Here is a 26,121-nt window from a genome sequence, read left to right as displayed (position 1 = left end):
GCCAAGTAGTATTCCATCATCTGGATATAGCAATTAATTTTTTAAATGAGTTTTCAAAACTGTCCAGGTTAAACACACTGCGTTTGTGGCTAGATGTGGCCCCTGGGCCACCAATTGGCACCTCTGTTCTGGGGGATGTTAGAGGCCCCTCTGGCCTGGAGGATCTAGGGTTCTGGCATCTGCGGCCCTGGCCTTTCCCAGGCACACTGTCTCCTCCATTTCTCCATTTCTGGCTGTTCCTTACCTGCTTTGTCCTATGCCCTCAGCTGAGCAGGCTGTGGGCTGAGCCCCAGAGGCCCTGCTGGTGGGAAGTCCTGGCCCTCAGTATGTGTGCCAGCGGCCTTGTGAGTATGCATTTGCACGTGTGTGCCTGGCTATGCTCAGCCCTAGGTGGGCGGGGCAGTCAGTGGTGTTTGAAGGCTTCTCTCTGGGGACAGAAAAGAGTTGGGAGAGACTGGGGCAGCACAGGGAGATGGCAGGTCTGCTCACCAAGCCTCATCACGGGGACAGGCGTTCTTCCTTCTTGATGCCCAGCTAGGGGACAGAGACCATGCAAGGCTCACCTGCCTATGGGGTTCAGTCCTGAGAGCCCACAGCCAAAGCAGCCCTGCCCAGCTCTAACCACATGGGCCAGGGAGAACCCAGAGACCCCCCCATTTGCCCAGCCTGCCCTCAGACTCTTCAGCCAGGCCCCTTCTGCACGGCTCACTCAAGTCGGGAACATCTGTCCCTCCGTCCTGGTCCTTGCGACTCTGCCTGACCCCCTGGAAAGTACCCCCTGGGTGGCAAAGCTTCTCCAAGCTGAATCCCTTCCTCCCTCCCATGCCCTCTGCCCCGGCTCTCAGACAGGGTGATGGCGGACACACCCCCTAACCCCTTTCTTTCTTCCTTTCTCTCTCTCTGTCTCTGTCTCTCTGTTTCTCTCTTTGTGCCACAGGGAAAGGTTTGAAACGGAACGTAACAGCCCACGTTTTGCCAAATTGCGCAACTGGCACCATGGCCTTTCAGCCCAAATCCTTAATGTTAAAAGCTAAAAGGCTGTCTGGAGCCCCTCACCCCTCTCAGGCCGGACCCCCTCCCTCCTTCCCCCCACACAGATCTGGCATGTGAGCCCCACGGTGATGCTTGAGAATGTATAGCTGTGCTGGGGGGCACCTTCGCTAGTCACCTGCAGCAGTTGTGCTCTCTGCCCGCCCTAGAGCTGATGGCCGAGGCCCAGCCCCACGCAGCACTGCACCCACTCTACTCCCACCCTTCAGTGCAACCCTCACCACCCCCCAGATAGCCCAAGCGTCTGCTCCCCTGTACAGGACCTTCCTGTAGATCAGAGAGAACGTGATGGGGTTTGCTGGCAGAACACCCCAGAACCAAGGGAAACAGAATGTGTCACTGGTCCATTTCCCACCAACCTCAGCTCCTGGGAGGGGCAGCCTGGCCTAGTGCCATCCTGGAACAAGCTGCCCATAGATCAGGGTCCTGAGAAGAGGCCAATTCCCCGGCCCCCCTCACTCCTTTGTGCCCTCTGGAGCCCAGGCAGCCCAGGACAGGGCTCCCTATAGAGGAAGAGGAGGCCCCAGGGTGGATGAGGTAGAGGCCCTTCCTGGTCATGGTGAGATTGGAGCAAGTGTTCTCCTCTCTGTGCTGTGTGTGCTGCTCCCTAGTTCTCTCTCCTGTACATATAAGCATGCTCATTCTGAAATAAAGAGGATTTGAAATGAACCAAACCAGCCCCAGTCCTGCTGTGCCTGTGTGCATGTCACCAAAGGGGGCAGGTCTGAGACGGGGAGAGGATAGGTACCTACAGAAGAGGTGCAGGGGCAGTGCCCGCCAGGGCTGGGACCTGGTGAGCTCTGCCCACCACTGTTTTCCTGCCCCTAGGGCCCTGCCCAGGGCTGCAGGGCGCAGACAGAGAGGACGGCAGGTGAGAATCTGTGCTGCGGGCTGGTGGGCAGCCTTAGCCTCCTTCGGGGTAGCGTGTGCGTGGACAGAGGAGCGGGATCGGAATGCCCGCGGCTCTCCTCCCATACCCAGCCACAGCCAGCAGGCCGAGCTACCCCCCCCTCCCATCAGAAAGCGTGCCACAGCCCCTGGCCCGGGAAGGCACTGCTCACGCTCAGCCCTGGTCCAGGAGGGAGACACACCTGAACTAAGGAGCGGCTCACAGGGGAAATGCTGGGGGTCCCCCGTGGGCTGGGCCCCGGCTCAGGGGAGAGGAGCTGGGAGGTATGCCTGGTGGAGACTTGCTCAGGTGGCAGGAAGGAGGGGAAGGCCCTTGCTCCTGGCCTCCACACACCTATGGCCTTGTCCTGGTCCTGAGCATTTGGGAAGGGCCGGGCTGGCAGGCTTATGTCCTCCCCACCCACCCGTCTGCCCATCAGCCTCACCCCTGACTGGCGGAACCACAAGCTGAGAACATGAGATCGTTGGCACTTGGCAAATAATGACAGGTGCTGAGGCCCATCCCTCAGGGCTCCCTCACCACCCCTGGGGCTAGACTGGGCCACAGTCTCGTGCCCACCCCCGCTGCCTGGGCACAGGCTCTCTTTCTCACCCTGGGGACCTTGGCAATCCGGTCTAGAAGAGCTGGCCAGGGAGACTGTTCTGTCCTGCCTACCACCTTGAGATGCTCCCCAAAGCCCCCCACCAACCTGTTCCACCTTGGCCTCCCGTCTCTTCCTGCCTCTAGCAGTCTGACTCCAGGGCCAAGGCGAAGACCAGGCGAGGCAGGCTGGCTAGGGGATCAACTGGGGAGGTGGGGGGAGGGTGGTGGTGCTTCTGCCTGCATCTAGGCATCCTGGAGCACACTCATACTTAGCTGACCTTTTACTGAGGACTTCCGAGGCCAAGGGTAGGTTGGGGGTTGGGGGCTGCCAGACAGAGAGAGGCCCCAGGTAGTGGGTGTCCTAAGGCTGGCAGAGGACCTGAGCCAATCCATCAGAGCTGGTGGCCTCCCCATCCCCCGTCCCCATCCCCCCGGCCTGTCAGAGCCCTCCTGGATCCACCTGATGGTTTGCTTTCCAGCCTGCCTGGTGCCTCCCCAGTGACCCCAGGCCACTGCATGCAGCACCTTGGGTGGCCCCAGGCCAGGGATCTGTGTAAAGCCCTCTGGAGTAAATGGGAGAGATGTCCTCATTCAGCATTCTGTGTCCTTGGGCATTAGTCAAGGCACTGTGCCTAGCTGCTGTAGGTACAGAAGGAATCAGAAAGAGCTGATGTGATTGTGGCTGACCGTAATGCAAGGCTGATCATGTGAGGTCCAGAGACAGGGGGCGCTCCTCCGACTGGAGGATCAGAGAAGGCTTCCTGGAAGAAGGGGTCTGTGTGTTTGATCTTCGGGAACAGTTAGGAGTGGGGCATGTGCAGTTATGGAAGGCTGCACAGGTACTCTAAGCAGACAGAGCAGAGGTGCTGGGTCAGTGTCCCAGAAACCTGACTTAATCATTTTGGCTGGAATGGAGGGCGTGCAGAGGATGTTATGGTTAGTAGCGGTCTGGAGCTGAAATGCCAGGCTCTGGGTTTTGACTGTATTCCAACACAATGTGGAACGAGTGAAAGCTGCAGGGCACCAGTCACACTACAGCCTGTGGGGATCGTTGCGGACTGCACAGTTCTTGAGGGGTGTCATCACCTAGACTACAGTGTCAGTGTGGCCCCTGGAGTCATGCAGGGCAACAGCCCAGCTGCAGAGTGACATGGTCAGGGCTGCCCTGAGCAGTAGTCATCAGGCTGCAAGGTGGAATGCTAGGTAGGCAGGTGGCAGCATGAACAATTTCAAGACCAACCACTTGACTGGCATTCTATCATCATCCAATCAACAGAGATGTTCATATTCCATTCTCCATCATCACCCCAGTAATGGCAAACCGCGCCCAGAACCATCAGTCACAGCACCTCCACCATCGTCAACATTTCCAGCCTGAGCCCAATGACTACAAACCCCCAGGCCCAGCACCACCACCATCAACACCATCCCTATCCTTTCCATACCTAGTACCATTGTCATCAGTAAGAGCATAACCAAAGGCTACCACAACAGAGCAGGGTGCAGGGTTAGCACACTGCACCCGGATGCCAGCTGGGTAGAGGGATGGGCTGAAAAGGGGACTGGAGCCAGGCTGTGTTTCTCCTTTGGCCACACCCTCCCCATGCAGCCACCAGCAGTCAATATAGTTGGGTTGGGTTGTTTTTTGCTTAGATGTTTAAGGTGAATTATGACCAAGGCAGGAGGCAGCTATAGAGTCCTAGACCAGGCTGGGGTGATCTGACGGGTACTGTCTTTAGGACTGAAGCCAGGGTCTAGCAAGTTCTCTGCAGTGCTTGCTTTCTGAGACACCCCCCCCCCTCCTTGGGGTTTCTGGGGGCTCAGGGAACTTCAGGCAGGAACTGACCTGGAAAAGAACCCAAGATCCTTCAGGATGCTCTTCAATGCCACTCCTACCTCCTCGAGGCCCTGGTTGCTTGGTGTCTGCAGACAGTGGTCCTAGATAGGATGCCCCTCAGCCAGAGCCCCAAGCAGCAGGCTCACGTGCATGTCCTTGGTCCTGCCCTGTGGTAGATGATGAGTTTTCCTAGGGTCATATCCAGCCCCAACTTCACCCCACAGAATCCAGGGTTCACATGGAGCTATGCCTGGGGAGAGCCGCAGGTAAGCTGGTCTGACAGGGAATTGGAGCACAGGGGACAGGCAAAGCCAGTTTCCTATTTGCCCTGCAGAATACTTTCCCCAGCCTGGGTATTTTCATCACTGCTGTCCTCGATTCCCAGAAGCCCACTGGAAGCACGTGGCCGTGTCAGGGAGAAACAGATAAAGGAGAGGGGTGTCCTCTATCAGGCGGAGCCTTCCCAGGCCATACATGTCCATGCCACGGGGCTCTGAGCAGCCAGTTCAGCAGTGTGGTGTCAGGACCTGCAACTGTTTCTCTGAGGCGGCCGCTTCACAGGCATGGCTTCCAGAAGCCAGGTTCTTTCATGAAGGGTGAGGAAGTGACTCATGGAAGGGCCAGGGCTGGGTACCACCACAGGCCTAAGAGCTGGGCTGTCCAAGGCTTCCTCTCTGAACCACTAAGCTGGGAAAGAGCTGGACAGGGCATGGCCACTGCCCTTGTCCAGCCTGGATGCTTCCTATGCAGTCACAGAGAAGAATGGTGCGCCCTCCCCTGAGGCAGTCAGCTCAGCCTTGCCTCTTCTCCAGTCCTCTTCTTCCCTGACCCTCTCGTGCTATTTCATGCCTTTCTCTACCATACACTTCACTGGATGGAGGAGAGCACGTCGTGACGCTTTGGTCAATAGCTCATGGCCCCCTGGGATCCCTACCTGGGACAGACCTTTGTAGTACCTTGGTACTCAAAGTGTGGTCCACAGACCAGCAGCATCAGCATCACCTGAAAGCTTGTCAGAAATGTAGACTCTCAGCCCCACCCCATACCTACTGGGCCAGAAGCTGCCTTTTAACAAGACTCCCAGGCAATTTGCCTGCATATTAAAGTCTGAGAAGTGGTATAGTGGTTAGCGATCACGCCTATCTCTGCCAGTTGGTAGCAATGTGATGTTTTAGCAGAGATTCAATCTTTCTGGACCTCAGGTTCCTCATCTGTAAAATGAGGATCTTGATACCAATCGCCCAGTGAGGTTGAAAGGATCAAATGGAGTAATGGGGTGCCGCTTATACAGCTGTTTAGGGCAAGGCCTGGCATATGGTAAGCACTCAGAGAGGGAAGAGGATTATTCTAATTATTTCAAATAAGAATAGAGCCTTTTGTTGGGGAAAGATTCTATTTAACTGATTGCATGAAGAAGGTTCTTTGTTCCTGTATGAGGGACCCCTTGAGGTACTAGGTAAGGCTTCAAATCCACATGCCTCAGTCAGAGCCTGCTGTCACTGCCGGAAAGTTCTAGGAGCTCGAGCAATTCAATTCTCTCAGTCTCCATTCCTTCACTTATTAAAAAGAATTGATAATACCCACACCAGAGGGTTTTTGTGAGAATTAAAGACATAGGCCTGGCGCATAGTAGGAGGTCAATAATTGAATTTCATAGCATAAGGAAAATCATTTCCACCTATAGGAGTTGCAGTATCCTGTTGCCATTGTAACAAGTACAGACATATCTTAGTCCAACAACCCATGTACATTTCTTTGCTTTCCTATAATTTAATTTTTATTCCCTCCCTCATTTCACAGGTGGCCGAAATCTAATCTCATCGACCCAGGCTCTGATGTTCCTCTTGTCTGGGGTGGTTTTGGGAAAGAGGGGCTTGCAGAATGCCAAGGAGGGTGGGGTGGGGAGTCTGGGCACCTAGTCCTTGATCATGGTCTACCTGTGCTGGCATCTGCTGGGGTATCTCCATCCGTCTGGTCACACTGGTCCACACTGGCAGAGCAGTCACCTCTCATGTTCCCAAGTACAGGGACTTTCAGATGTGCAGGCGCTCAGGGCCACGTCAGTGTCACTCTCAGGTGTGTGGGAAACTGTCTACAACCCCCAGGCCACAGGATGGCCTACAGGTCTTTGGGCTGCCTCAGGCCTGCCTGCCCCTTCACCATGGGCCTAGGCATAGGGGACCCTGGCGTCCTGCCACTTCCCCAGGGTTTGCCCAGAAAACGGGCACAGCTGCCTCTATTCTCGAATCCCTCACGCCACGTTGCCCCCTTTCTGGTCCAGATGACCTTGATCTGTCCGGCATGGTAGCTTTCACCCATCTTCCAAATGTATCATCAGTGCCCTGAGTGCTTCGCAACCTAAAGCCCAGGCTATCACAACTTCAGAGCTTAAGCCCTTGACAACAAAATACCTTACCTCTGCTTTTTTCATTATATCATCCCTTCTCAAAGGCAAAGCGTGCCTCTGACTAAATGAGGAAGGGTGAAAGAAAGGAAAACAGGATGGGCGAGAAACCTTGGTTGATAATTTAGACTACTTTTTGACCGCACTGTTTTTATAGTACACGTTGAGAAAGACAAATTAGGAAGTACACAAAAATGGGAGGCAGGGGAATCTCACTAGGCTTGAAAATATTTTTGACGTTACTGTGATCTCCCTGTGGTCTGAGCCCTTCCGTCTTGGGGTCCTGGGTGGGGGTATTCTTTCCCTGAGCCTGGGGACAGGACTTCTGGAAGATCCTGCTCTGTTGGCAGTAAGGCTGGTACCTTCCGCCCAGCCTGCCTCTTCTGCAGCCACCGCCCCCCAGCAGAGGGGCGTCCTTGACCTGTTGTCTTTCTCGGTCCGCCTCATCAGCACCCCCATTGAGCATGCTCCAGTGTGCACCAGCCAGGCCACCACCCCGCTGCTGCCCGCTTCTGCCCAGCCGCCTGCTGCTGCCTCTCCCAGCGCAGCCTCGCCACCCCTGGCCACAGCCGCTGCCCACGCTGCCACCGCCTCTGCTGCAGCCCCTGCCTCAAGCCCTGAGGACAGTCCAAGGTAACTGGCCCACAGGTGCCAGCCCTGACTGCGGGGAAGGGAGGCAGGAAAGGCCTCCCCCGGGTCCATCTGTTGGCAGCTGTGTTGGGCCCTCAGAAAGGTCCATCCAAAGTGGTTAGGACCCCAGGGCCCTGGGGACGCCAAGGCTCTGCACTGCTTGGTGCTGAGAGAGAAGGGGAAACTGGAGGTGCATTTCAGGGAAGCTCACTGGGACGTGTCACCCTGCCCCAGGGGCACATGCTCTAGGGAGAAAGGTGAAAGTCACACACACACATACAAAGTTAAATAACGAAGGGAGACTGTGTGGAAAGTCCGTGTTCCTGGAGCTGGGATTACAGAGAAAGAAAGGAAATCAAGGAGGCCTCCGTGGAGGAGGCTGCGGTAACCCACTGAATGCGGGTCAGATTTGGGCAGATATTTAGCAACTACCTTGCCTTCTTTTGATGGAGAAGCATGCTAACTCCAGAGGCACCTGATGGAGTGGGATTTACATCTCTGCTCTACCACTTACTGTCTCTAACCTTCAGAAAGTGATGTAACTCCTCTGAACCTCAGTTTCCTCATCTGCTAAGGCATTAATGCAAAGCCTATTTTATAAGGTCAGGATAGAAAAAGTGTACATAAAACACCTAGCACATAATATGCTCTCAAGTATTGCAGGTTACTGCATCCCTGCTTGCCCTCATGGGTACTCAGGCAAGTCGGGGGAGGGGTGTGTTGAAGGGTGTGTTGAAGGGTGTGGGGAGGCAGAGGGGGTGGGCTGGACAGGTCATTCTGGAGCCGCCAGGCAGTGTAACAGTCCAGGCAGGCCCAGCTCTTTCTGGGCTGTGTGGAGCTGCCAAGTTGGTGTTTGGGGTCAGAGCCAGCTTTCCCAGTCGCCACACTCCCCTCCCAGGGTTTTGCTGGAAAGACACGGCTCTAGGTCAGGGTGCATAGTTCCCTGGTGCAGCCTGAGGCCCATGAAGGGTCAGCAAAGTGGCCTGTGTGCTGCGCCCCTGCCCCTGGGCTCCACAGTGACCCAGGTGGTGCTGAGCCCAGCCTTTCCCCATCCCAACTCAAGCATCAAGGGTGAGCCTGGCCCAGGCTTCCAGGGCTCCTCATATCCCAGCTTCCTGGGGACACGTAGCAAGCCGCTTCCCTTCTGCACACCGGAATCTCTTCAGGTAATCTCTTCAGGCCTTGCTCCCTGCACAAAGAAGAAACCTTGAGAAGGATAAGATATATCCCTGCTGTCTAGTGAGAAGATGCCTCCCCAGTTTGAAGGGGGGGCTTTAGATGCTGCGGCCCCATGGATGGTCTAGCCTCATCCCTGGGGCCTCAGCCCTGTTCAAGGGCAAGCTCCAGCGCCCGCTCCAGGCCTCTGTGTCTGGGGGCCCTCGGGACTCCCTCAACAGGACAAACCCTTCCTCTACTTTGCCTTGCAAAGAGATGTGAGGCCTGGGCGGAGGCTGGAGAAGGACCTGGAGGGCTCCCTGCATCAGGCTGGAGCAGAGGGGGCCAGGGGACCACGCTCTGGGCCCTCCTTGCACACGGGCTGGGATGGAGCTAGAGGGAGCCAATGGGAGACAAATGGACGCCCAACGTGGCCTCAGAATTCTTGCTGGGTATCTTAAGTCTCTGCTTGCGGCCCCAACACCAGTCTCTGGCAGAGGACCTGTAGTTCCTGGGATGCTGGGAAAGCATCCTCCACTGGTGGGAGAGTCTGGCCTTCTCCTGCCACAGTGGAAGCTGGGCACCTCTTGGACACGGCCTCTTTCTCTTCCACTGAGGCTCCTACTCCACTGGTCTTAACAGGGGTATATCAGAGAAGGGCAAGCCCAGGGAGGGGAGACAGTACCCTCATTCAGCCAGAAACACGGCAGCTTGGCGTGGCAAGCCCCCAGGTCTGGGACACTGGCTCTCTGAGACTCATTCTACCTCCATTTGTCTGGGACATCACCACAGACCCTTCTGAATCTATTTAGGAGCCTGGCGGTGGGTTCCTAGCTCAGCGCAACCCACTCCCAGAGCCCTAGAGAAGAAGGTATTCCCTTATCCTGTGACTCTGCCCAAAGGCAGGCAGGAAGCCATGGGTGGGCAGGGGTCAGTATATTTTAAGGGGCTCACTTCTCCAGCGCTCCCATCAATGCCCCATTTGCCCTGGGGGTGGTCATGTCATCCCCCTTAGGATGTGAAAGATGCAGGGAGAGACCAGGGACATGTTCTATAAGGTTTCATTAGTTGTAAATGAAAAAAAAAAGGGGGGGGGTTCACTGACTATTGGAATTGAGAAACACTGGATCAGACAAAGTTAAACAGACTGCTTAGCTGTAGGAGCCTTCAGTTCTCTAAGAGGAGAGGCCAAGCGCAGCATTTCCTGAGGGCAATGAACTGGAACTTTTTTGTTTTCCCATCTCTTTGGTCCCATGGTCCCTGGGTCACAAGTGGGAAAAGGCTGCTTTAAGCTTCTCGGCAGATGTTCCACTGGGAGGAGGGCAACAGGAATCCTGTATGGAAGAGGAGCCTCTGAGTGTGTGTAGGGGGGGCCGGGGGGGGGGGGTCTCCTGGCCTCCCATGAGACCTCCCCGGAGCACTCTTGCCCAGAAACCTGAGACTTTGCTGCTCCCTCCAGCAACAATAGAAAGGGGGAGGGGGAGGAGGCCAGGTGGTCTGAGGCTGTGAGGTGCCCCAAAAGGTCAGGAGGTGGAGGGAGTAGGGTAGCTCTGAACATCTCCATCTCCCCTCTCTCCTTCCTCTGCCCCCTTCCCTGCCCCAGCCCCCATTCCACAGTCTCTACCCAGGGGTTGAAGGGTTTTCACTGCTCCTATCTGGCTGGTGCCTCTACTCCCTCTCTCCTAAGGTGGTGGCACCAGCGATGGGCTGTATTTCTCAAGGTGTCTCTGCTGCTCTAACCAGACTCACCAAGACTCAGCACCCAAGGAGCAGCTTCCTCCCCAGAGACCTCCATGGTCTTTCCTTCTCAGCCTCTGGCAGCTCCCCAGGGATATCTTTGTCAGGTTTCCTCCTGAGAGGCTCCTTAAAGATCTGGGAGCCAGCCTGCTGTGTCTCCAGGCCCCAGGGCCCGGGTGGGGCTGTCCTTCTGGCTGTTAACTCTTAACCCCTTGGTTCCAGGCCCCAGGCCTCTGCCTACAGTCCCGCTGTGGCCACCTCTCCAGCACCTGCCGCCCATACATACAGCGAGGCCCCAGCTGCCCCTGCACCCAAGCCCCGGGTTGTCACCACTGCCAGTATCCGGCCTTCTGTCTACCAGCCAGGTGAGAGGCAGAGTGGGAAGGGAGGCTGTCTAGGCTGGGCGTGGGCTCCAGGGGTCAGCTCCAAAGCCACGTCCCCCTGAAAGATTGTGGTTATAGAGGCGCTGCTGATGAGGTTTCAGCCTTCCTTTCTCCAATTGTGGGCCAGAATCTTATGGAAGCTGCCTCTGGTGCTGGGGAGACAGGTGGCCAGTGCCAGGCAGGGATGGGGCCTCCCAGCTCTTGGGAAGAGGACATTCCTGCCTGGGGATTTCCAGGCTCCAGGTGAGGAAGGGAGGGTTTAGAGGGGAGGGGCTTGTTCCTCCAGGAGTCTGGATCTGGCTCAAGGCAGAGGATAGGCAGCTGTAACAAAAATGCTACGGGCTTTGAACAGGCCTACTGCATAATGTGATGCTGGGCAAACTGCTCACCTATCTGGTCTTTGGTTTCTTCAGCTGGGACAGGCTAACTAGAGGCATGGAGAGCACATGTGACAGGCGGGAGAGTGGCCCACACAGGGTCTCCAGGTGGCTGGCCTCACTGGCTGGCTGTTCCATCGCTCTGGTCCCCATTCTCGTCACTGCGGGGACCAGGGCTCAGCCTCTGTCTTCCCTTTTCCTAGGCAAAGTTGGGCCTCTCCCCAGAGTTCCAGGGCGGTTCTCAGGCTGGCTTAGACCCCTCCTTCCCCTGCATGCCCCTGCTCAGTGAACTTAAGGGAAGATAAGACAGGGAGTGAGGCAGGAAGCACCTTGCTTGGGGGAGTTGACTTGATGTGCAGGGCAGAGGAGCCACAATCAGCCCTCTGTTCTATGAAGTATACTCTGACATTAGTGCTCAGTGTGTAGACGTGGCTTTAGCATCAGACTCCGGTGCCAGGCTCCGCTCTGCTATCTAAGGCAAAGTACTTCATCTCCCAGTCCTGTTATTTCCTCGTTTTAAAAATAGGCATATTATGTACACCTGGTGCTCTGGGGATGAAATGAAGCACCCAGCACAGTGCTTGGCACACAGGAGGTGCCCTTCTCTGACTCTTCAGAAGCAAGAACACAAAGTTCTGAGGTTAAAAGTCCACAGGATTAGGAAGCAGTTTGCAGCGGGCTGCTGTGGTGAAAAATCTCCTATGGAGGTAGAGGAAGCAGCTGCTCTGCGGAGATGGGGGGCACAGGAGGGAGGGTGATAAGGAGCTGGGAGGAGCAGCGGCGGATGGAGGGGGCGCAGGGAGAGTATTTCCGCCCGGGTGCGGGCTCCGCTCCCAGGCAGGTCCTTCTGGGCATCTTCCGGGGCGGGCCCCGGGTTTCGGCGCCCCCGCCCCGGCCGCCGGCTCTCCTCTGCAGGCCCGCCAGGAGGCGGCACGGCTCCGGGGGCGCGCACCGCCGGGCCACCCCCTGGCGTCTGTCTCCTCCTCCTTCCGGCACTGGAGCCCGGGGCGGGGCGAGACGTGCTGGAGCCCTGGAGCTGCCGGCCTCTGCGGAGTTCCCAGGCCTTGCAGACGTTAACTCATTCCTGCCCAGAGGGAAGGAGGCCGCCGGGCGGCGCGCGCCTGAGCCGGCCTGGCTCTGCCCCCTCTCCTGAGGGTGGGGTCCCAGGGAGGCTGGCAGGTGGTGTGGGGAGAAACGAGGATCGTGGACCCGGGCCCCTCCCCTCCTCTCCACCGCCGACACCGGGCCCGGGGAGAGCGGGGAGCCCGTGTGCCGTCCGAGCTGCAGCTCCCCGCGAGGGGTCCTCCGGGTCCAGGGTGGAGTTCGCAGCCCAGATCTTATCGCCTGTGCCGAGGCTGGGTGGCCGCTCCCCGGAGCACCTGGGGCCCGGGAGAGGGCCGTGGGCAGAGGGCCCCCCACTTCCACCCCGAACCCCACCCCCGCGGGGGCTGTGCGCTGGCAGGAGCCGGGCCCGACCTGGAGTGAGTCAGAAATCACCTTGTTTAATTACACCATTCCCGAGCCAACGAGTGCGATAGGGGCTTTTGAACTTGCCAATTAGAGATGAAATATCACCTTCTAATTTGGACGGGCTTTATTCCGTCAAGCAGAAATAGCAACAGCCCAGGGCTCGCAGATGGGATATCAAGTCTCTCTCCTGGCACGTCGGGGATGGTGGGGCCAGCCAGGCTGAAGGGCGCAGAGGGAAGGGACCTGGGAAGCAGCTGCTCCTCACCGGGGACCTGATGGCTGAGGGAAGCTGCCGGCCTGCGCCTCGAAGAAGGGAAGGGCCCTAGCTCTGGGAGGGTGTAGTCTTGGGCAAGGAAGCAGCCCACCCGGGCCCAGATGCCGGGTGCCTCTGACCTGCTGAGACCTTCGTGTGGTGGGGATTTAGAAAAGGGGGGGTGGATCATGGAGTCTGGAAGCCCTTCCGAGGAGGGAAGAGAATGGCTGCCAGGCAAAGGGAATAGGGTTAGTGTTGCTGGAGGGAAGCTGGAAGTGGGCAAGGGCCCGATTTGGAAGGGGCGTGCTAAACCTTGTTTTGCTGCCTAGGGAGTGGTTAAGCAGGGAATCTGGAGTTGAGACCTGCTGCCTGAGTGCCAGTTTCAGCTCAGCGTTTCTTAAATTCTCCAAGCCTCAACTCCTCTTCTATAAAATGGACTTGAAAGTACTATCTGCCTGGTTGCATTGCAGCGAGTATTACATGAAATAGTGCACATAAGGGCCCTGGTGTGTGGAAGAAGTCAGTACTTGGTAACCGTTGTTCTGATTAGGACAGCACTGTCTAATAACAATACATTTTCTAGTAGCCACACTTTTTAAAAGGAAGCAGATGAGATTAATTTTAATATATTTTATTTAACTCAGTATATTCAAAATATCATTTCAATGAACAATCAATATAAGATTATTAGTGAGATATTTTACTTTCTTTTCTTGTACTAAGTCTTTAAGAATTGGTGTGTATATTTATAGCATGTTTCAGTTTGGACTAGCCGCATTTCAAGTGCTTAATGGCCACATAGGGCTATGTATTGGATAACACAGGATTAGGGCTTTCATTCTTAATCCCTTTTAGCAGAGATCCCCCCTCCCACTTTACAAAAAAAAAAAAAAAGAAATAAGATCTTGCACAGAACTCCATTATTGAGAGAGGGCTGAAGCTGCTCTAGCATTTTGAGACCCTCTGTTCCAGGCACTTGGGAGCTGTGCAAGCTTGTTAGGGAGGGTGACAACACCTCAAATATGGGCTTCACAGGTTTACTAGTGCATGCAGCATGTCACTCCAGTAGGTCCCCACCCTGTGAGGCAGGCAGGGATGTCACACCTACCACCACTGATGATTAGACTCAGTCCCAGGTTACTGACTTCAGGGGTGCCACATCTCCCACCGCCTACATCCCACAGTCTACCTGGGCTGGGATCCCTCAGGTGACCATCAAGCTGTGAGACGAGCTGACAGTTCATCTGGACCATGAGACCCAGGAGTCACTCTCCTCACCGTCTTCACTAACATTTAATGACACATACACAGTGCCAGGTACAAGGCTAAGCCTTTATAGTTCTTATCTCCCATCATCCTTATAGCAACCCTGTGAGGTACTAAGAATTATTATAGCCATTTTTAGACGAGGAAATTTGGGCCTAGAGACGTTACGGAACTTGCCCAAGGACACACAGCCAGGATGTTGTAGAGCTGGGACCTGAACCCAGGGCTCTTGATGGCTGTGCTACCTGCCAGCCCATGCAGCCTCCTCCAGGTTGATAGGTACTCCTGCACAATGCGGTGCGCCCAAATATTCTGGAACTTGGACTCACGTTTTTTACAGAGGCAGCTTGGGGTGATAGAAAGAATGGTTTTGGAAATTCACTCTGCCACTTACTAGCTCTGTCTGAGCCTCAGTGACCTCAACTGTAAAAGGGATTAACCCAGATGACCTGTTAGGTGCCTAGCCTACCCTCTTAGTAAGTGGGAAGAAGATTTCCTTACGGAGAAAGTTTTACCTTTGGAAGCCAGCGTCACTCCCAGGATGGCTCTAGGGCAGGGCTGGGAGGGTTTTACCCCTTCTGTTTTCAATAACACAGGCCTGGTCCCTATCCGTTCCCAGCACGGGGGTTTCCATGTCACCCACCTCTGAAGGGCCAAGCATATGGGAGTAGAAGGTATGGGGTTGGAGCAGCAGGCTACAGGCCACCTAAGGTAATCTAGGGGAACCAGGTGGGGAGAGACCAAAGGCCAGGCCGGGAACATTAGCCCTGAGAATGTCCTTCCTTTCCAGGCTGGGGCCTGACGGGGGCTGCCTCAGCATCTATCAGCACAGTCCATTCACCAGGCCAGACTCAGGAATGGGGAGGGAGGCTGCCCCGACACACTTCCTGGGGTAGGGGGAATGAGGCCTCTTTCCAGAGGAACAGACTGTAAGCTGAGGTGAGGCTTCTGGAACCTCCCTCCCTAGGAGGGGAAGCTGGTGAGACCATGTGTGCCGGACACAGCTGGGTCTGCCCCGGCTGGCTTTACAATGGGGGGCAGCAAAACTTAGAAAGCTGGGTTTTGAGGGCCCAGGCCTCGGAGGGCTTTGGGTGAGCAGCTGCTATGCTCCTTCGTGTTGCCGCCCTAAATCAGTTTCCACCAAAGTGATGAGGGGGAGCATGTGTCCCCCCAGAGGCAGCCGCAGGCTGAGGGAGCAGCTACACCTAGGCTGTGTCGCCCCAGCATCTCTGCCCAGCTTCCCTCCGAATACTGCCTTCAAGACCCACCACCCAAATGAAACCGAAATGGAATTTCCCCCCAGTACAAATCAAGCCACGCTGTTTTTCAAGAAAACGATTGTAGCTAAACCTGAAACCTGAACCTGAAAACCTAACTGTCCTGTCATCTGCTTTGTCCCAAAGGCTGGACTAGGTCCAGTTCAGCAAACGCTTGTGATTGAGGCATTTCAGATGTCAAATCACTGGTCAGAGTGCAAACAAAGGCATCTTCCAGTCAAGGCCAAGCTGACCCACTCCCACCCTCTTCCTGGCCCAGGGGATCCAGATATGAGCCTGGCCCGGCCACCCCTGCCCCCGTCCCTGTCTCCTGCAGGCCTCTGGCAGCCAAGGCCTGGCAGAGCCGCACCCCGCACAGCTGCAGATATTTATAGCCCTGTCCCTTCCCAGCCCTGTCCAAGCTCCGAAGCTCCCGAGGGCTCTGCTCCGACGGCTGTTTATCTCCCTTGGCTCCCTGCTGCAACTTCAAATCGAGGCCATCAAGAAGTTCAGGGACGCGTCTCCTGTAAAAACTGGCATTGTGCTGCTCTAATATTAAAGTTGTCTTTTCCAGTTCTCTGGCTGGGGGCGGGGGAAGCTGGGAGAAATGAATTCCTGACACATTTTTCTTTGGGTATTTTTGGCTTGCAGTGCCTGCATCTACCTACAGCCCATCCCCAGGGGCCAATTACAGTCCAGCCCCCTACACCTCCTCCCCTGCCCCCGCCTACACCCCTTCCCCTGCCCCCGCCTACTCCCCCTCCCCAGCACCAGCCTATACCCCCTCGCCAGCCCCAAGCTATAATCCTGCACCCTACAGCGGGGGCCCTGCGGAGTCTGCCAGCCGTCCCCCATGGGTGACAGACGACAGCTTCTCTCAGAAGTTTGCCCCTGGCAAGAGCACCACCACTGTCAGCAAGCAAGGCCTGCCCCGAGGGGCCCCTGCCTACAGCGCACCACCGGCTCCGCAGGTGTCCCCCCTTGCCAGGGGTACCGTGCAGAGGGCGGAGCGCTTCCCAGCCAGCAGCAGGACTCCGCTCTGTGGCCACTGCAACAGCATCATCCGGTAAGGGCCAGCTGTGCCTCTGTGCTGGGGTGCTGGGACGAGAGGGGGACGGGAGGGCAGATGTAGGGAGAAGGCCGCATGCAGGACAGCCTCAGGTCCCTCTGGCTTGCCATCTGGTCTGACCCTCTCTGAGCTTTAGCTTCCATACCTGTGTGATACCCACTTCCCTGGGGAGTTGGGAGGATTCCACGAGGTGAGTGGGTGAAGCTCCCAGCACGGTGCCCGTGCCAGCACCGCCCCCTTGGGCTAAGGCTGGGTTCTGGGAATTGCAGGTCTGGATGGTAGATTTATTGGGCCTGTTGCAAGCTGGCTGACAGTGCTAGTTTTGACCCAGCTTTCCTTCCTTTCGAGGTGCTCCTGGGTCTGTCCACAGACAAGCCCGTGCTGCTCAGGGCTTTGGTGGGCATCTGCCACACTAAAAGGAAAACAAGTCATTTCATGCTTAGAGGCCAAGGATCATGGGTGGTACTTGTTTGAATATAGTATGTTTATAGTATGTGCATATGTGTGTGGGGGGTGGGCTTGTGTATATGAAAAATACACTTTTATTTAAAAATAAAGTATCATTAGAAAAAATATACTCATTAGAGAAGAATTAGAAAATTCAGAAAAGTAAAAATTAAAACATGAAGCGTTTCTTCAGTGCCACTGTCTGACTACTAATCTGGAGCCAGGTTTGTGTCCCGGGTCTACCATACTAGCCCTATAGCCTTGAACAACTTACTTAACATCCCTGTACCTCAGCTTCCTTATCTGAAAATGCGTATCATAATAGTACCTGCTTCATAGGATTGTTGTGAGAATTAAACACGTTAAATAATGCAAATTTCTTCTTGAATGGTACCTGGCGCAGAGTAAGCACTTAATAAATGCTAGCCATTAGCACCGTCATCATTGCTCTTCTTACTACAATTATCAGTAGTCAACCTAATGGATATTCCATAACATACTTACCCAGTCCCCTGCTAGTGGATGTGCAAGTCGCTTCCCCATCTCTGCTTGTTGCAAGTGATGAAACAACATCTTTTTGCCTGGAGCTTTATCTGAATTTCCTGTTATTTCATTAGAACAGTCACAGAAGTTATAGCGTTCTAGGGTCAAAGTGTGAATATTGTTGAGCGTTTTGAAATATCTGGTGTTAAGCTTTGGGGGCTGCCTTAGAGGGGGTACTATTCTCTGCTTCCCCAGGGGCCCCTTTCTGGTAGCCATGGGCCGCTCCTGGCACCCAGAAGAGTTCAACTGTGCCTACTGCAAGACCTCCCTGGCAGACGTGTGCTTTGTGGAGGAGCAGAACAACGTTTACTGTGAGCGGTGTTATGAGCAGTTCTTTGCCCCGGTCTGTGCCAAGTGCAACACCAAAATCATGGGGGTAAGTGGGCTGCATTCCTCTCCTCTGACCCTTGTCTCTTTTCCAACCAATCTCTCCTCCTCCACAAGGTTGTGGGGTCCTATTTGGAAGCCAAGAAGTTGCTGTGCTAACAGAGCAAGAACAACTCCGTTTCTGTCCTAGAAGGGAGTTGGTTTGCCACTAATGAACTAGGGAGTAAATGAACTTGAAGCAAGAGATCCGTGGGCCACATCCCTGGCCACACAGCTTGAAGTGGTGGCAGAGCTTCTGCAAAGCAAGTTACTGCTTCCTAGCCTGACCTCACCGTGCACCTGCATGTGGCTTTGACCCTCGATGCCCCTTTGGTTAAATGGCGATAACACATAGTACTTCCCTCCCAGGTTGGGCGGGAGGGTGAAGCGTCACAGCTTATGGAAGCACACACAGAACCTGGCACCCAGCAAGTGCTGCACGAGTAGGAGCCTCTCCTCTGCCGCCCCTAGCCTTCTGCGGCGTGTCCAAGGCCCGCTTCTTGGGCTCTCCTGCCCTGCTCCCTGATGGGATGCTCCGGCAGTGACCGGGGCTGGTGTGGAAGTTAAGCCTGCCTTCTTCTCCTCCTGGACCTTTCTGTCCTGAGCTGAGGCTCTTTTCCCCAGGAAGTGATGCATGCCTTGAGACAGACGTGGCACACCACCTGCTTTGTCTGTGCAGCCTGCAAGAAGCCCTTCGGGAACAGCCTCTTCCACATGGAAGATGGGGAGCCCTACTGTGAGAAAGGTAGGACCTCTGTGCTGTGGGGAGGCCCCACAGTCTGGGAAAAAGGGGTAGGAGTTCCCTTTCACACACATTCAATCTGTGCTGTTTTCCCTGCACCAAATACGTGGACCACAGGTCGGCATCTTGTGGCCGCTTAGGAAACCTTTCAGATGATTTTGATTTGAAGACCACAAGGTCTAGTCTGAAAAGGCTTTGGCGCCGGCCTTTGTCCTAGGTTCTGTTCCAGGCTCCTGTTTCAGGCTGGCTTTGTAACCCTGATTGAGTTACTAAACTTCTCTGAGCCTCACTCTCCCCATCTGTAAGAGGGGGAGATCAACACCTGCCTCCCAGAGTTGTGGTGAGGATTAAACCAAAGAAACTTCGGAACTAGTCAAGTACATGCAGGTCCCCTCCCAGCTCCTGTGATGTTTACCAGACTTTGATATTCCTTCAGCGTCCAGCCAACTCCCTGTCTGAATTCGGAGTTTCTCTGTTCTCCCCTTAACGCTATATGTTATCTTACAACTTGGAGTCAATTACGGTAAATTCTGAAGATAAAGCCATCTGTTAGAGTTGGGCATCCTGGCTAACTAACCATTCAGTCACTCACACATTCACACACTCATTTATTCATAGCCTGCCTCTTTCAGATAAGGATTTGAGGCAGGTTCCAACAAAGGTAACAAAAACATGAGAGTTAAGACAATAGAACTAGCAAAGCAGCACCAAGAAGAAGAGGGAAAAGGAAACATGCTGATTATGAAGAATAACAGAGCTGCACTGACTGGGTAGCAAATGTGAGAGCAAAAAGAGAAACACGGTAAGTTAGTTTACTTTAAAACCAGAAAGGAGAAAACATTCCAGTTCTTCAAGGGGAAAAGGAAACCAAAATCAAAATTTTTTTCCCCCTGACAATAAATTATAAAAGAAACTTCTTGGGTTCTGAGGTACTGGTGAATTCTCCTTCCAGCTCTGAGGCTCACTGAATGACTTTAAATAAGTCACTCAGTCATTCTGGCCTCAGAGTTCGTATCGGTAAAAGGGAGAAGATAACACCTGTCTTTTCCCTTCTTAGGAGGAAATGGTGATGATGGGTAATTAATAAAAGTGCTGTGGTACCAATACAAATTGCTATTGTTAGTCGACTAAAAGCGTTATAACTTTCATAATGTGTGATAAGCCACAATTTATGCGTGAGGCTTGTGAAAGAGTGATAGATTAACACTATTACCAGTGCTCCTCTCCCTAGCACCCCCCCAAAAAAGATTTTCAAAAATGATGTTTTGATTAAGAAGACCCAGGAAAGGGATCGTCTACTGTTAAGAAAAGACAGCAAAGAAGCAGGTTTAGCCTCAGCCTTAGGCACCCTGAGAGACCCTGACTGAAGGCCCACAGGGGCCACTTCCAGGCTGTGTGACCATGGACAGGATGCTTGCCCTTTCTGAGTCTCTCCTTCTTCACTTAACTCTCAGAGGCTGTTGTGAGGATTAACTGAGATAATGGATGCACAGCTCTGTAATGGCTCTGGGAGACCCACAGCTCTCCAAGAAGCACAGTTTGAAACTACTTCCTTAAGCAATGGGAGTCACTGTGATGTTTTAAGTAAAGAAATAACACAATTTAATTTTTATTTTAGAAAGAGCATTAGAAATTTAATATGCTTGTTGAATGTGATAAAGGGTGATATTCTTATAAACAAAGTAAAGAAAGGAGAGCTAGATGATCCAATAGTGAGGTAAAGTCAAGCCTGTTGGTTAACCTGCCCTAGAGATAAAATATCAGAGTCAGCCCCTGTCCCTGTACCATGGGACACTGTGTTTGGTTCTGACCTTGTCTTTTTTTTTTTTAATTATCGTGGGGGAAAAAATACACATATAAAATTTACCATCCTAACGTTTTTCTTTTTTTTTTTGGCTTTTCACTTTTTATTTTGTATTGGAGTATCACCGATTAACAATGTTGTGATAGTTTCTGGTGCATAGCAAAGGGACTCAGCCATACATATACATGTATCCATCCTAACCATTTTTAAGTGTACAGTACCGTAGTGTTAAGTGTATTCACACTGTTGATTGATCTGAAACAGATCTCCAGAATTTTTTCATCTTGCAAAATATGAAGCTCTGTACCAATTAAACAACTCCCCTTTTCCCCTCTCCCTCCAGTCCCAAAGAAAATTATAAAGACCTAATAGGAGAAATAAAGGAAGGAATACGTAAATGAGAAACTAGATTATTTTCCTGGTGGGAAAGGCCCATGAACAAACTTTATTTAATACCAATTACATTCCCCTTTTGTAGAATAAATGAGGAAAATACCAGCTTTTTAAAAAAATGTATTAGGGGACTTCCCTGGCAGTCCAGTGGTTAAGACTCTGTGCTTCCAATGCAGGGGGCGTGGCTTCAATCCCTGGTTGGGGAGCTAAGATCCCACAGGCCGTGGGGTGCGGCCAATAAATAAATTAATTACTTTTAAAAAATGTACTAGGGTCACACCTGTGATACCAAATTCATAGTTCACAGCCCCCACTTCATGTTGACTCTCAGCAGGTGGTCTGAGACAGTGACTAGGCATACTGTCCACAAGGAGATCTGAGCAGAAAACCTCTGTAAGAAAAAGCCAACTGTGGCAGAGCTGTGGAGAGACAAGTATACTTCTAGGAGAATGAAGGCTTTGTAAAAGGCATCAAGATTCTTCTAGAAGAATCTGGGAGAGTTCTACAGTGAGTGCAGTGGGAGTGCTGCCCACTACCAGGCCCAGACAACTGGGGCTGAGAAGCACAGGCCTGGCCCGCTGTCTCACCTGTGTGTCTCTGGCTAGGCCCTTCACCTCTTCCAGCCTCATCCACAAAACAGAACAAAAACAATTTCGCCAAGACTAAGTTTATTCATTAATTTATTGATTCAGTGATTCATCCATTCACTCATTCATTTGACATATGTGTTGGGTACTGACTTGTGTGCCAGGCACTGTGCTGGGAGTACAAAGAAAACTAATACATAGGGCTTCCCTGGTGGTGCAGTGGTTGAGAGTCTGCCTGCCGATGCAGGGGACATGGGTTCGTGCCCCGGTCTGGGAGGATCCCACATGCCACGGAGCGGCTGGCCCCGTGAGCCATGGCCGCTGAGCCTGCGCGTCCAGAGCCTGTGCTCCACGACAGGAAAGGCCACAACAGTGAGAGGCCCGCATACCACAAAAAAAAAAAGAAAAAGAAAAAAAAGAAAACTAATACATAGACCTTGACATTGAGATACTAGCAAATAATACAATCTATGTGAGGATGCTTGGTAAACTGTAAAGCATTATGTAAATAATATTTGGTATTATTATCTCTTTGGCTGGGGGAGGGGAACATATCCCAACAAAAAAGCTCAGGTATTGTTTCTAGTAGTGAAAATTTATTATCAACACAGATGCCCAATGACAGAAGAATGACCAAGCAAAGAACATGCTACAACTCTAAGAAATGTTAAAGGCTCTCACTCTTCCAAAATAAGCAGAGCTGCTGGGAAATAGGATTTTTTTTTCTTTTTTGGGATTGGTCTGTTTGGACCGTAAGAGGTGACAGAGCAGAGGAGAAAATCACCCTGCAGAAAGTTAATGACAGTTCCAGAAAGTGTTTGCAGATCAAACCAGCACAGGGTGGTGACTAAGCCTGAATCTGCACCACACCAGTGCAAATTATTGGAAAAGGAAAAAGCCAATCATGTAACTCAGTATTTTGTCTGCAAGATGACAAGTAACCAATTAGGTTTCATCCACTGCCTCCAGCCCAGTGATTTGGGGGGTTGTTCTGACATTGGGTCGATGTGGCTGGGACACTCCTCCCAGCCTGCCTGGATGCCTGGTCCTTACTCTGCCTTTCATTTCAGACTATATCAATCTGTTCAGCACCAAGTGTCACGGTTGCGATTTCCCCGTGGAGGCTGGTGACAAGTTTATCGAAGCCCTGGGGCATACTTGGCACGACACCTGCTTCATTTGCGCAGTATGTTTTTTGCTTGGGGTTCTGACTTTCTGAGAAGAGGCAGGAGGGACCAAGTGGGGCCAGATGACCAGCCCTTTACATCCCTTTCAACCCTGGCATTCTAATGTTCTGTCATTTTTAAAAGCCGGCAAATACCATGATGCCTTGATATGTCACAGCTGAGCAAAGTTTTATTACTAATAATGATTTATTAACCAATATGGCTTTGTTACTCTCCACTTCATTAAGGACAGAAGAGTGTCTTAGGATCTGGCAAACTAGCAGCTTTCCTCAGCAGTGATGCTCTCAATAGGTGGGAGGAGTGAATGATGTTGGGATTTAATAGGGGCAGGTGGCTTCCCATGGTTATAGGTCATTTAAGATATGATGACGTGATTCAACGGTTTTCCCCTAAATTTTCACCATGAACACTAGATTGGAGCTTATTGACTAATCCTATGAAAAGCTGAGATAAGTTTTCTTTTGACTGAACCTTTAGAAATCAGGGCTGAGTATCATTGCATTTTCCTAAATGGTCCTGTTCTCGATATATAGTTGCCAGGAGATAAGCCCTAGATTAAGTATTAACCATGTGCAGTTTATTTCTGCTGAACAGCCAGGTCATTTTTACCGTGAGATTGACGTTTTCCTTCCAAGGGCTTTGGGCTGGGGAAGGGACAGGGCAATGAGCCTGCCGACATTTAGAGTCTGCGTTAGAATTAGAAAACAGTCGTCCCTGATAAAGCCCCGTAATGTGAATCTATAATTGACTAAACTTTATTTGGGAAAATCAGTGTACTACTACTGCTTTTTTTTTTTTTTAACCAGAGTTGCTCAAGGTAAATTTTGGGAATGTGTGAAAGGTCTACATAGTTTAAACTTGAACAATTATTATAGACTTATGACATAGGACAACCATAGTCATAATGTTTACTGCAATTCACTTCAGCTTTTATACTTCATTTCTATATCCCCTCCCATCTGTGGGGTGCATTGTATTCACTCCACATATTAGTTTGCTAGGGCTGCCGTGACAAAGTACCACAATTGAATAGCTTAAACAACAGACGCTTACTCTCTCACAGTTCTGGGGGCTAGAAGTCCAAATTCAAGATGTCAGCAGGGACCTGCTCTCTCTCCTAGCTGCTGGTGGTTGCCAGCCATGCTTGGTGTTTCTTGAATTGTAGCTGCATAACTGCAATCTCTGCCTCCATTGTCACGAGGCTGCCTTCCCTCTGTGTGTCTGTGTCTTCACATGACACTCTCCTCTGTGCAGGTGTCTGTCTCTGTGTCTCTTCCCTTCTTATAAGGACACTAGTCATATTGGATTAAGGGCCCACCGTACTCCATATGACGTCATCTTAACCTCAGTTTTAATTTAGTCTGCAAAGACCCTATTTCCAAATAAGGTCACTGCTATGTCCCTGTGCTGGATAGGCTGGAGGTACTTGGGGTTGGGATTTTAACATGTGAATTTAGGGCGGCACAGTTCAATCCATAACACTTTTTCCAGCCCTTTGAACAGATTCTCTAATTGCCTTTTAGGGTCCTTAAACTATATCAGGACCTCCCCTCCAAAAAGGGACAACAATATAAATATACCGGCTTTGGGGTTGTCCCCTGAAGAGCCACAGCTCAGCGAGGCACCGTACAGGGCTTTCTGACCCTTACCTTCAAGCCATGGCTTGTCTGATCCTAAGATGCTGCCTGCAAATCTGGTTACCCAGCTTCTAGAAAGATCTAAGAGACTTGGAGGAGGTCCAGGGAAGACAGAGGCGTAGAAGGCCTCCAAAGGCAGGCTGATGAGAGGTCTGTGTCACATGGAGAAGGAATCATGCAGAGGTGAGCATGGGTCTGCTCCCTCAAGCTTGCCGTGTTTGGCTGAGTCATGATGGCACAAGTCCCAGAGAGAGACAAGAAGAAGCGGTAAAGCCTGGGGTTGTTCAGGCTGAGATTACAGATAAGTTCCAGTCAGGTGTGAAAGACCCACAGCACTGCCCAGAGGGTCTGCCCAAAGAAACCAGTCAGATCCCGTCCTCTGGAGAATCAGCACAGAGAATCGTTACGCCTTCCCCCAAACTAGCCCTGCGTAGTACTCACTGCCCCATGAAGCTATATCAAAGTGGAATATGGTTTAATTTTTGGAAAGCAATATTTTGATTGGAAAACTTTCAGGGTTTTGTTTTCTTTTGTCCTTTTTCCATCACTTTGTATTTCCAAATCACTTTTAATGAGCATATATTTTCCTGTAACTTAAAAAAAAAAAAACTAGTAAGAAAGGAAGATCAGGACTAGCTCTTGCAGCTGACATACTGTTTTCCCCTCAGTTAGATCTCAGGGGAGCACATACTTCAGACTAATTCAGTTGAGTTTTTGGAATACATAAGTCTCCCAGAACAAGTCTCTACCTTCAAGGAATTTAGAATCTTGAAAGGAAAACAAAGCTGACGTGTATGAGCAATTAATGAACAGAACAAGACAACATCTCTAAAGTCCCAAGCACATAAAATGAAGGCTGAGAAGGACAGTGCGGGTCAGGGTGAGGGTTTACCTCCTGTCTGGTTTTGGCACTTGAGTCCTAATGGAAAGGACGTGAGTCCTACCTTAGTTGGGGAAACATGTCTTACTGGCCTTTCTTCTCCTTTAAGTCTAGTTGGTATCTAGTTGGTGTGGGTACCAGGAAGGGATGTGATGTGGTGTAACTTTTGTGGGCAGTCGAGGGGCCTCTGCAGCTGGCCTATTTCATCGCCTTCCACTCTGTCGTCAGCACTCTATGGCCACCACTCCTTCCCAGCCAGGCCCTGCTGCCACTTGACCACAGAGCCTGGGGGTTGGACCATCCCTGCTGTGCCGCTGTGATGGGTAGGTTGGAGGCCTCCTCCACCATGGAGCCCCATTGCATCCCACCTGCAGGCTCCTGGCCCAAGGCACTGAGTACAACCTCTCTATGACAGCTCTTTCCCTCAGTCTCATCTTATCAGTGAGCCACCTCTGAGGCTCTGGCCTTTCCTCACTCCTTGGTCCTCGGTCTCCCAACACCCTCTCCAGCCTGACTCATCCAGAGTTTTCACAAGCAACCAGCACTGTCTCAGACCAGGCAGGGTCTCCTAGCCAGAGCACCGGCTGTTGACCAGCAGCTCCTTGCCAACTCATTCCAGAGCTGCCTTCCTGTCTCTCCCAAAACCCATCCTCACCAGTTGGATCTTGGGTGCCACCATCTTAGACTTGTCTCCAAGTTGTCACCACAGCTTGAGGCCACCACAGGAGCCTGGTTACACTCAATATCACTGCATCTACCTGGGATGTTTTGAGACACTTTCTCAGGTCATTGGCTTCCAGAGCCCATTGGCAGCCCTGTGTGATCTCAGGTATAACGTCCTCAACTGGGCCATCAGGGCCTCACACTTGGGACCACCATGATGCCACTTTTCTTTCCAGCTTTCTTGGAGCAGACACATGCTCAGTGGCCCAAGGTCATCTCGGAAGGGTGATTTCTGTATCCTCATGCTTACCTCTACCTGGGAATTCCACCTGCACTTCCTCTCATGTCAACGTCCTGGATGTGGTCCCCAATTCTGCTCCCCACTAGGGATCTTCAGTGCCCTCTCTGAGGCTAGGGCCTGTCCCAGCCTATGTGACTTCCCAGCTGACTGGCAACTGGCAGATTGCCCACCCAGGACCAGACCTCATACTGG

General features: G+C 52.4%; 1 protein-coding gene across 7 annotated transcripts in view; it reads left to right on the top strand.

Moving 5' to 3' along the window:
* The window catches only part of LDB3 (LIM domain binding 3), a 57,496-nt gene that overhangs the window by 27,525 nt on the left and 3,850 nt on the right, over nt 1-26,121 (top strand). For 3 of the 7 annotated variants that reach the window (XM_027129675.1, XM_027129678.1, XM_027129677.1), the window contains 5 exons: nt 10,528-10,670; nt 15,962-16,376; nt 17,565-17,745; nt 18,360-18,480; nt 22,332-22,447. In XM_027129675.1, the coding sequence (XP_026985476.1) occupies nt 10,528-10,670; nt 15,962-16,376; nt 17,565-17,745; nt 18,360-18,480; nt 22,332-22,447 (976 nt within the window). Of the gene's footprint in view, nt 1-937; nt 1,725-7,233; nt 7,417-10,527; nt 10,671-15,961; nt 16,377-17,564; nt 17,746-18,359; nt 18,481-22,331; nt 22,448-26,121 lie in introns of those variants that run through there. The other 4 variants (XM_027129680.1, XM_027129681.1, XM_027129679.1 and 1 more) reach the window with 2 other exon arrangements.

This window comes from Aethalodelphis obliquidens, unplaced genomic scaffold (assembly GCF_003676395.1).
Source record: "Aethalodelphis obliquidens isolate GAN/ISIS:26980383/991018 unplaced genomic scaffold, ASM367639v1 scaffold37, whole genome shotgun sequence".
NCBI lineage: Eukaryota > Metazoa > Chordata > Mammalia > Artiodactyla > Delphinidae > Aethalodelphis > Aethalodelphis obliquidens.
This window is presented reverse-complemented; position numbering and strand designations above follow the sequence as displayed.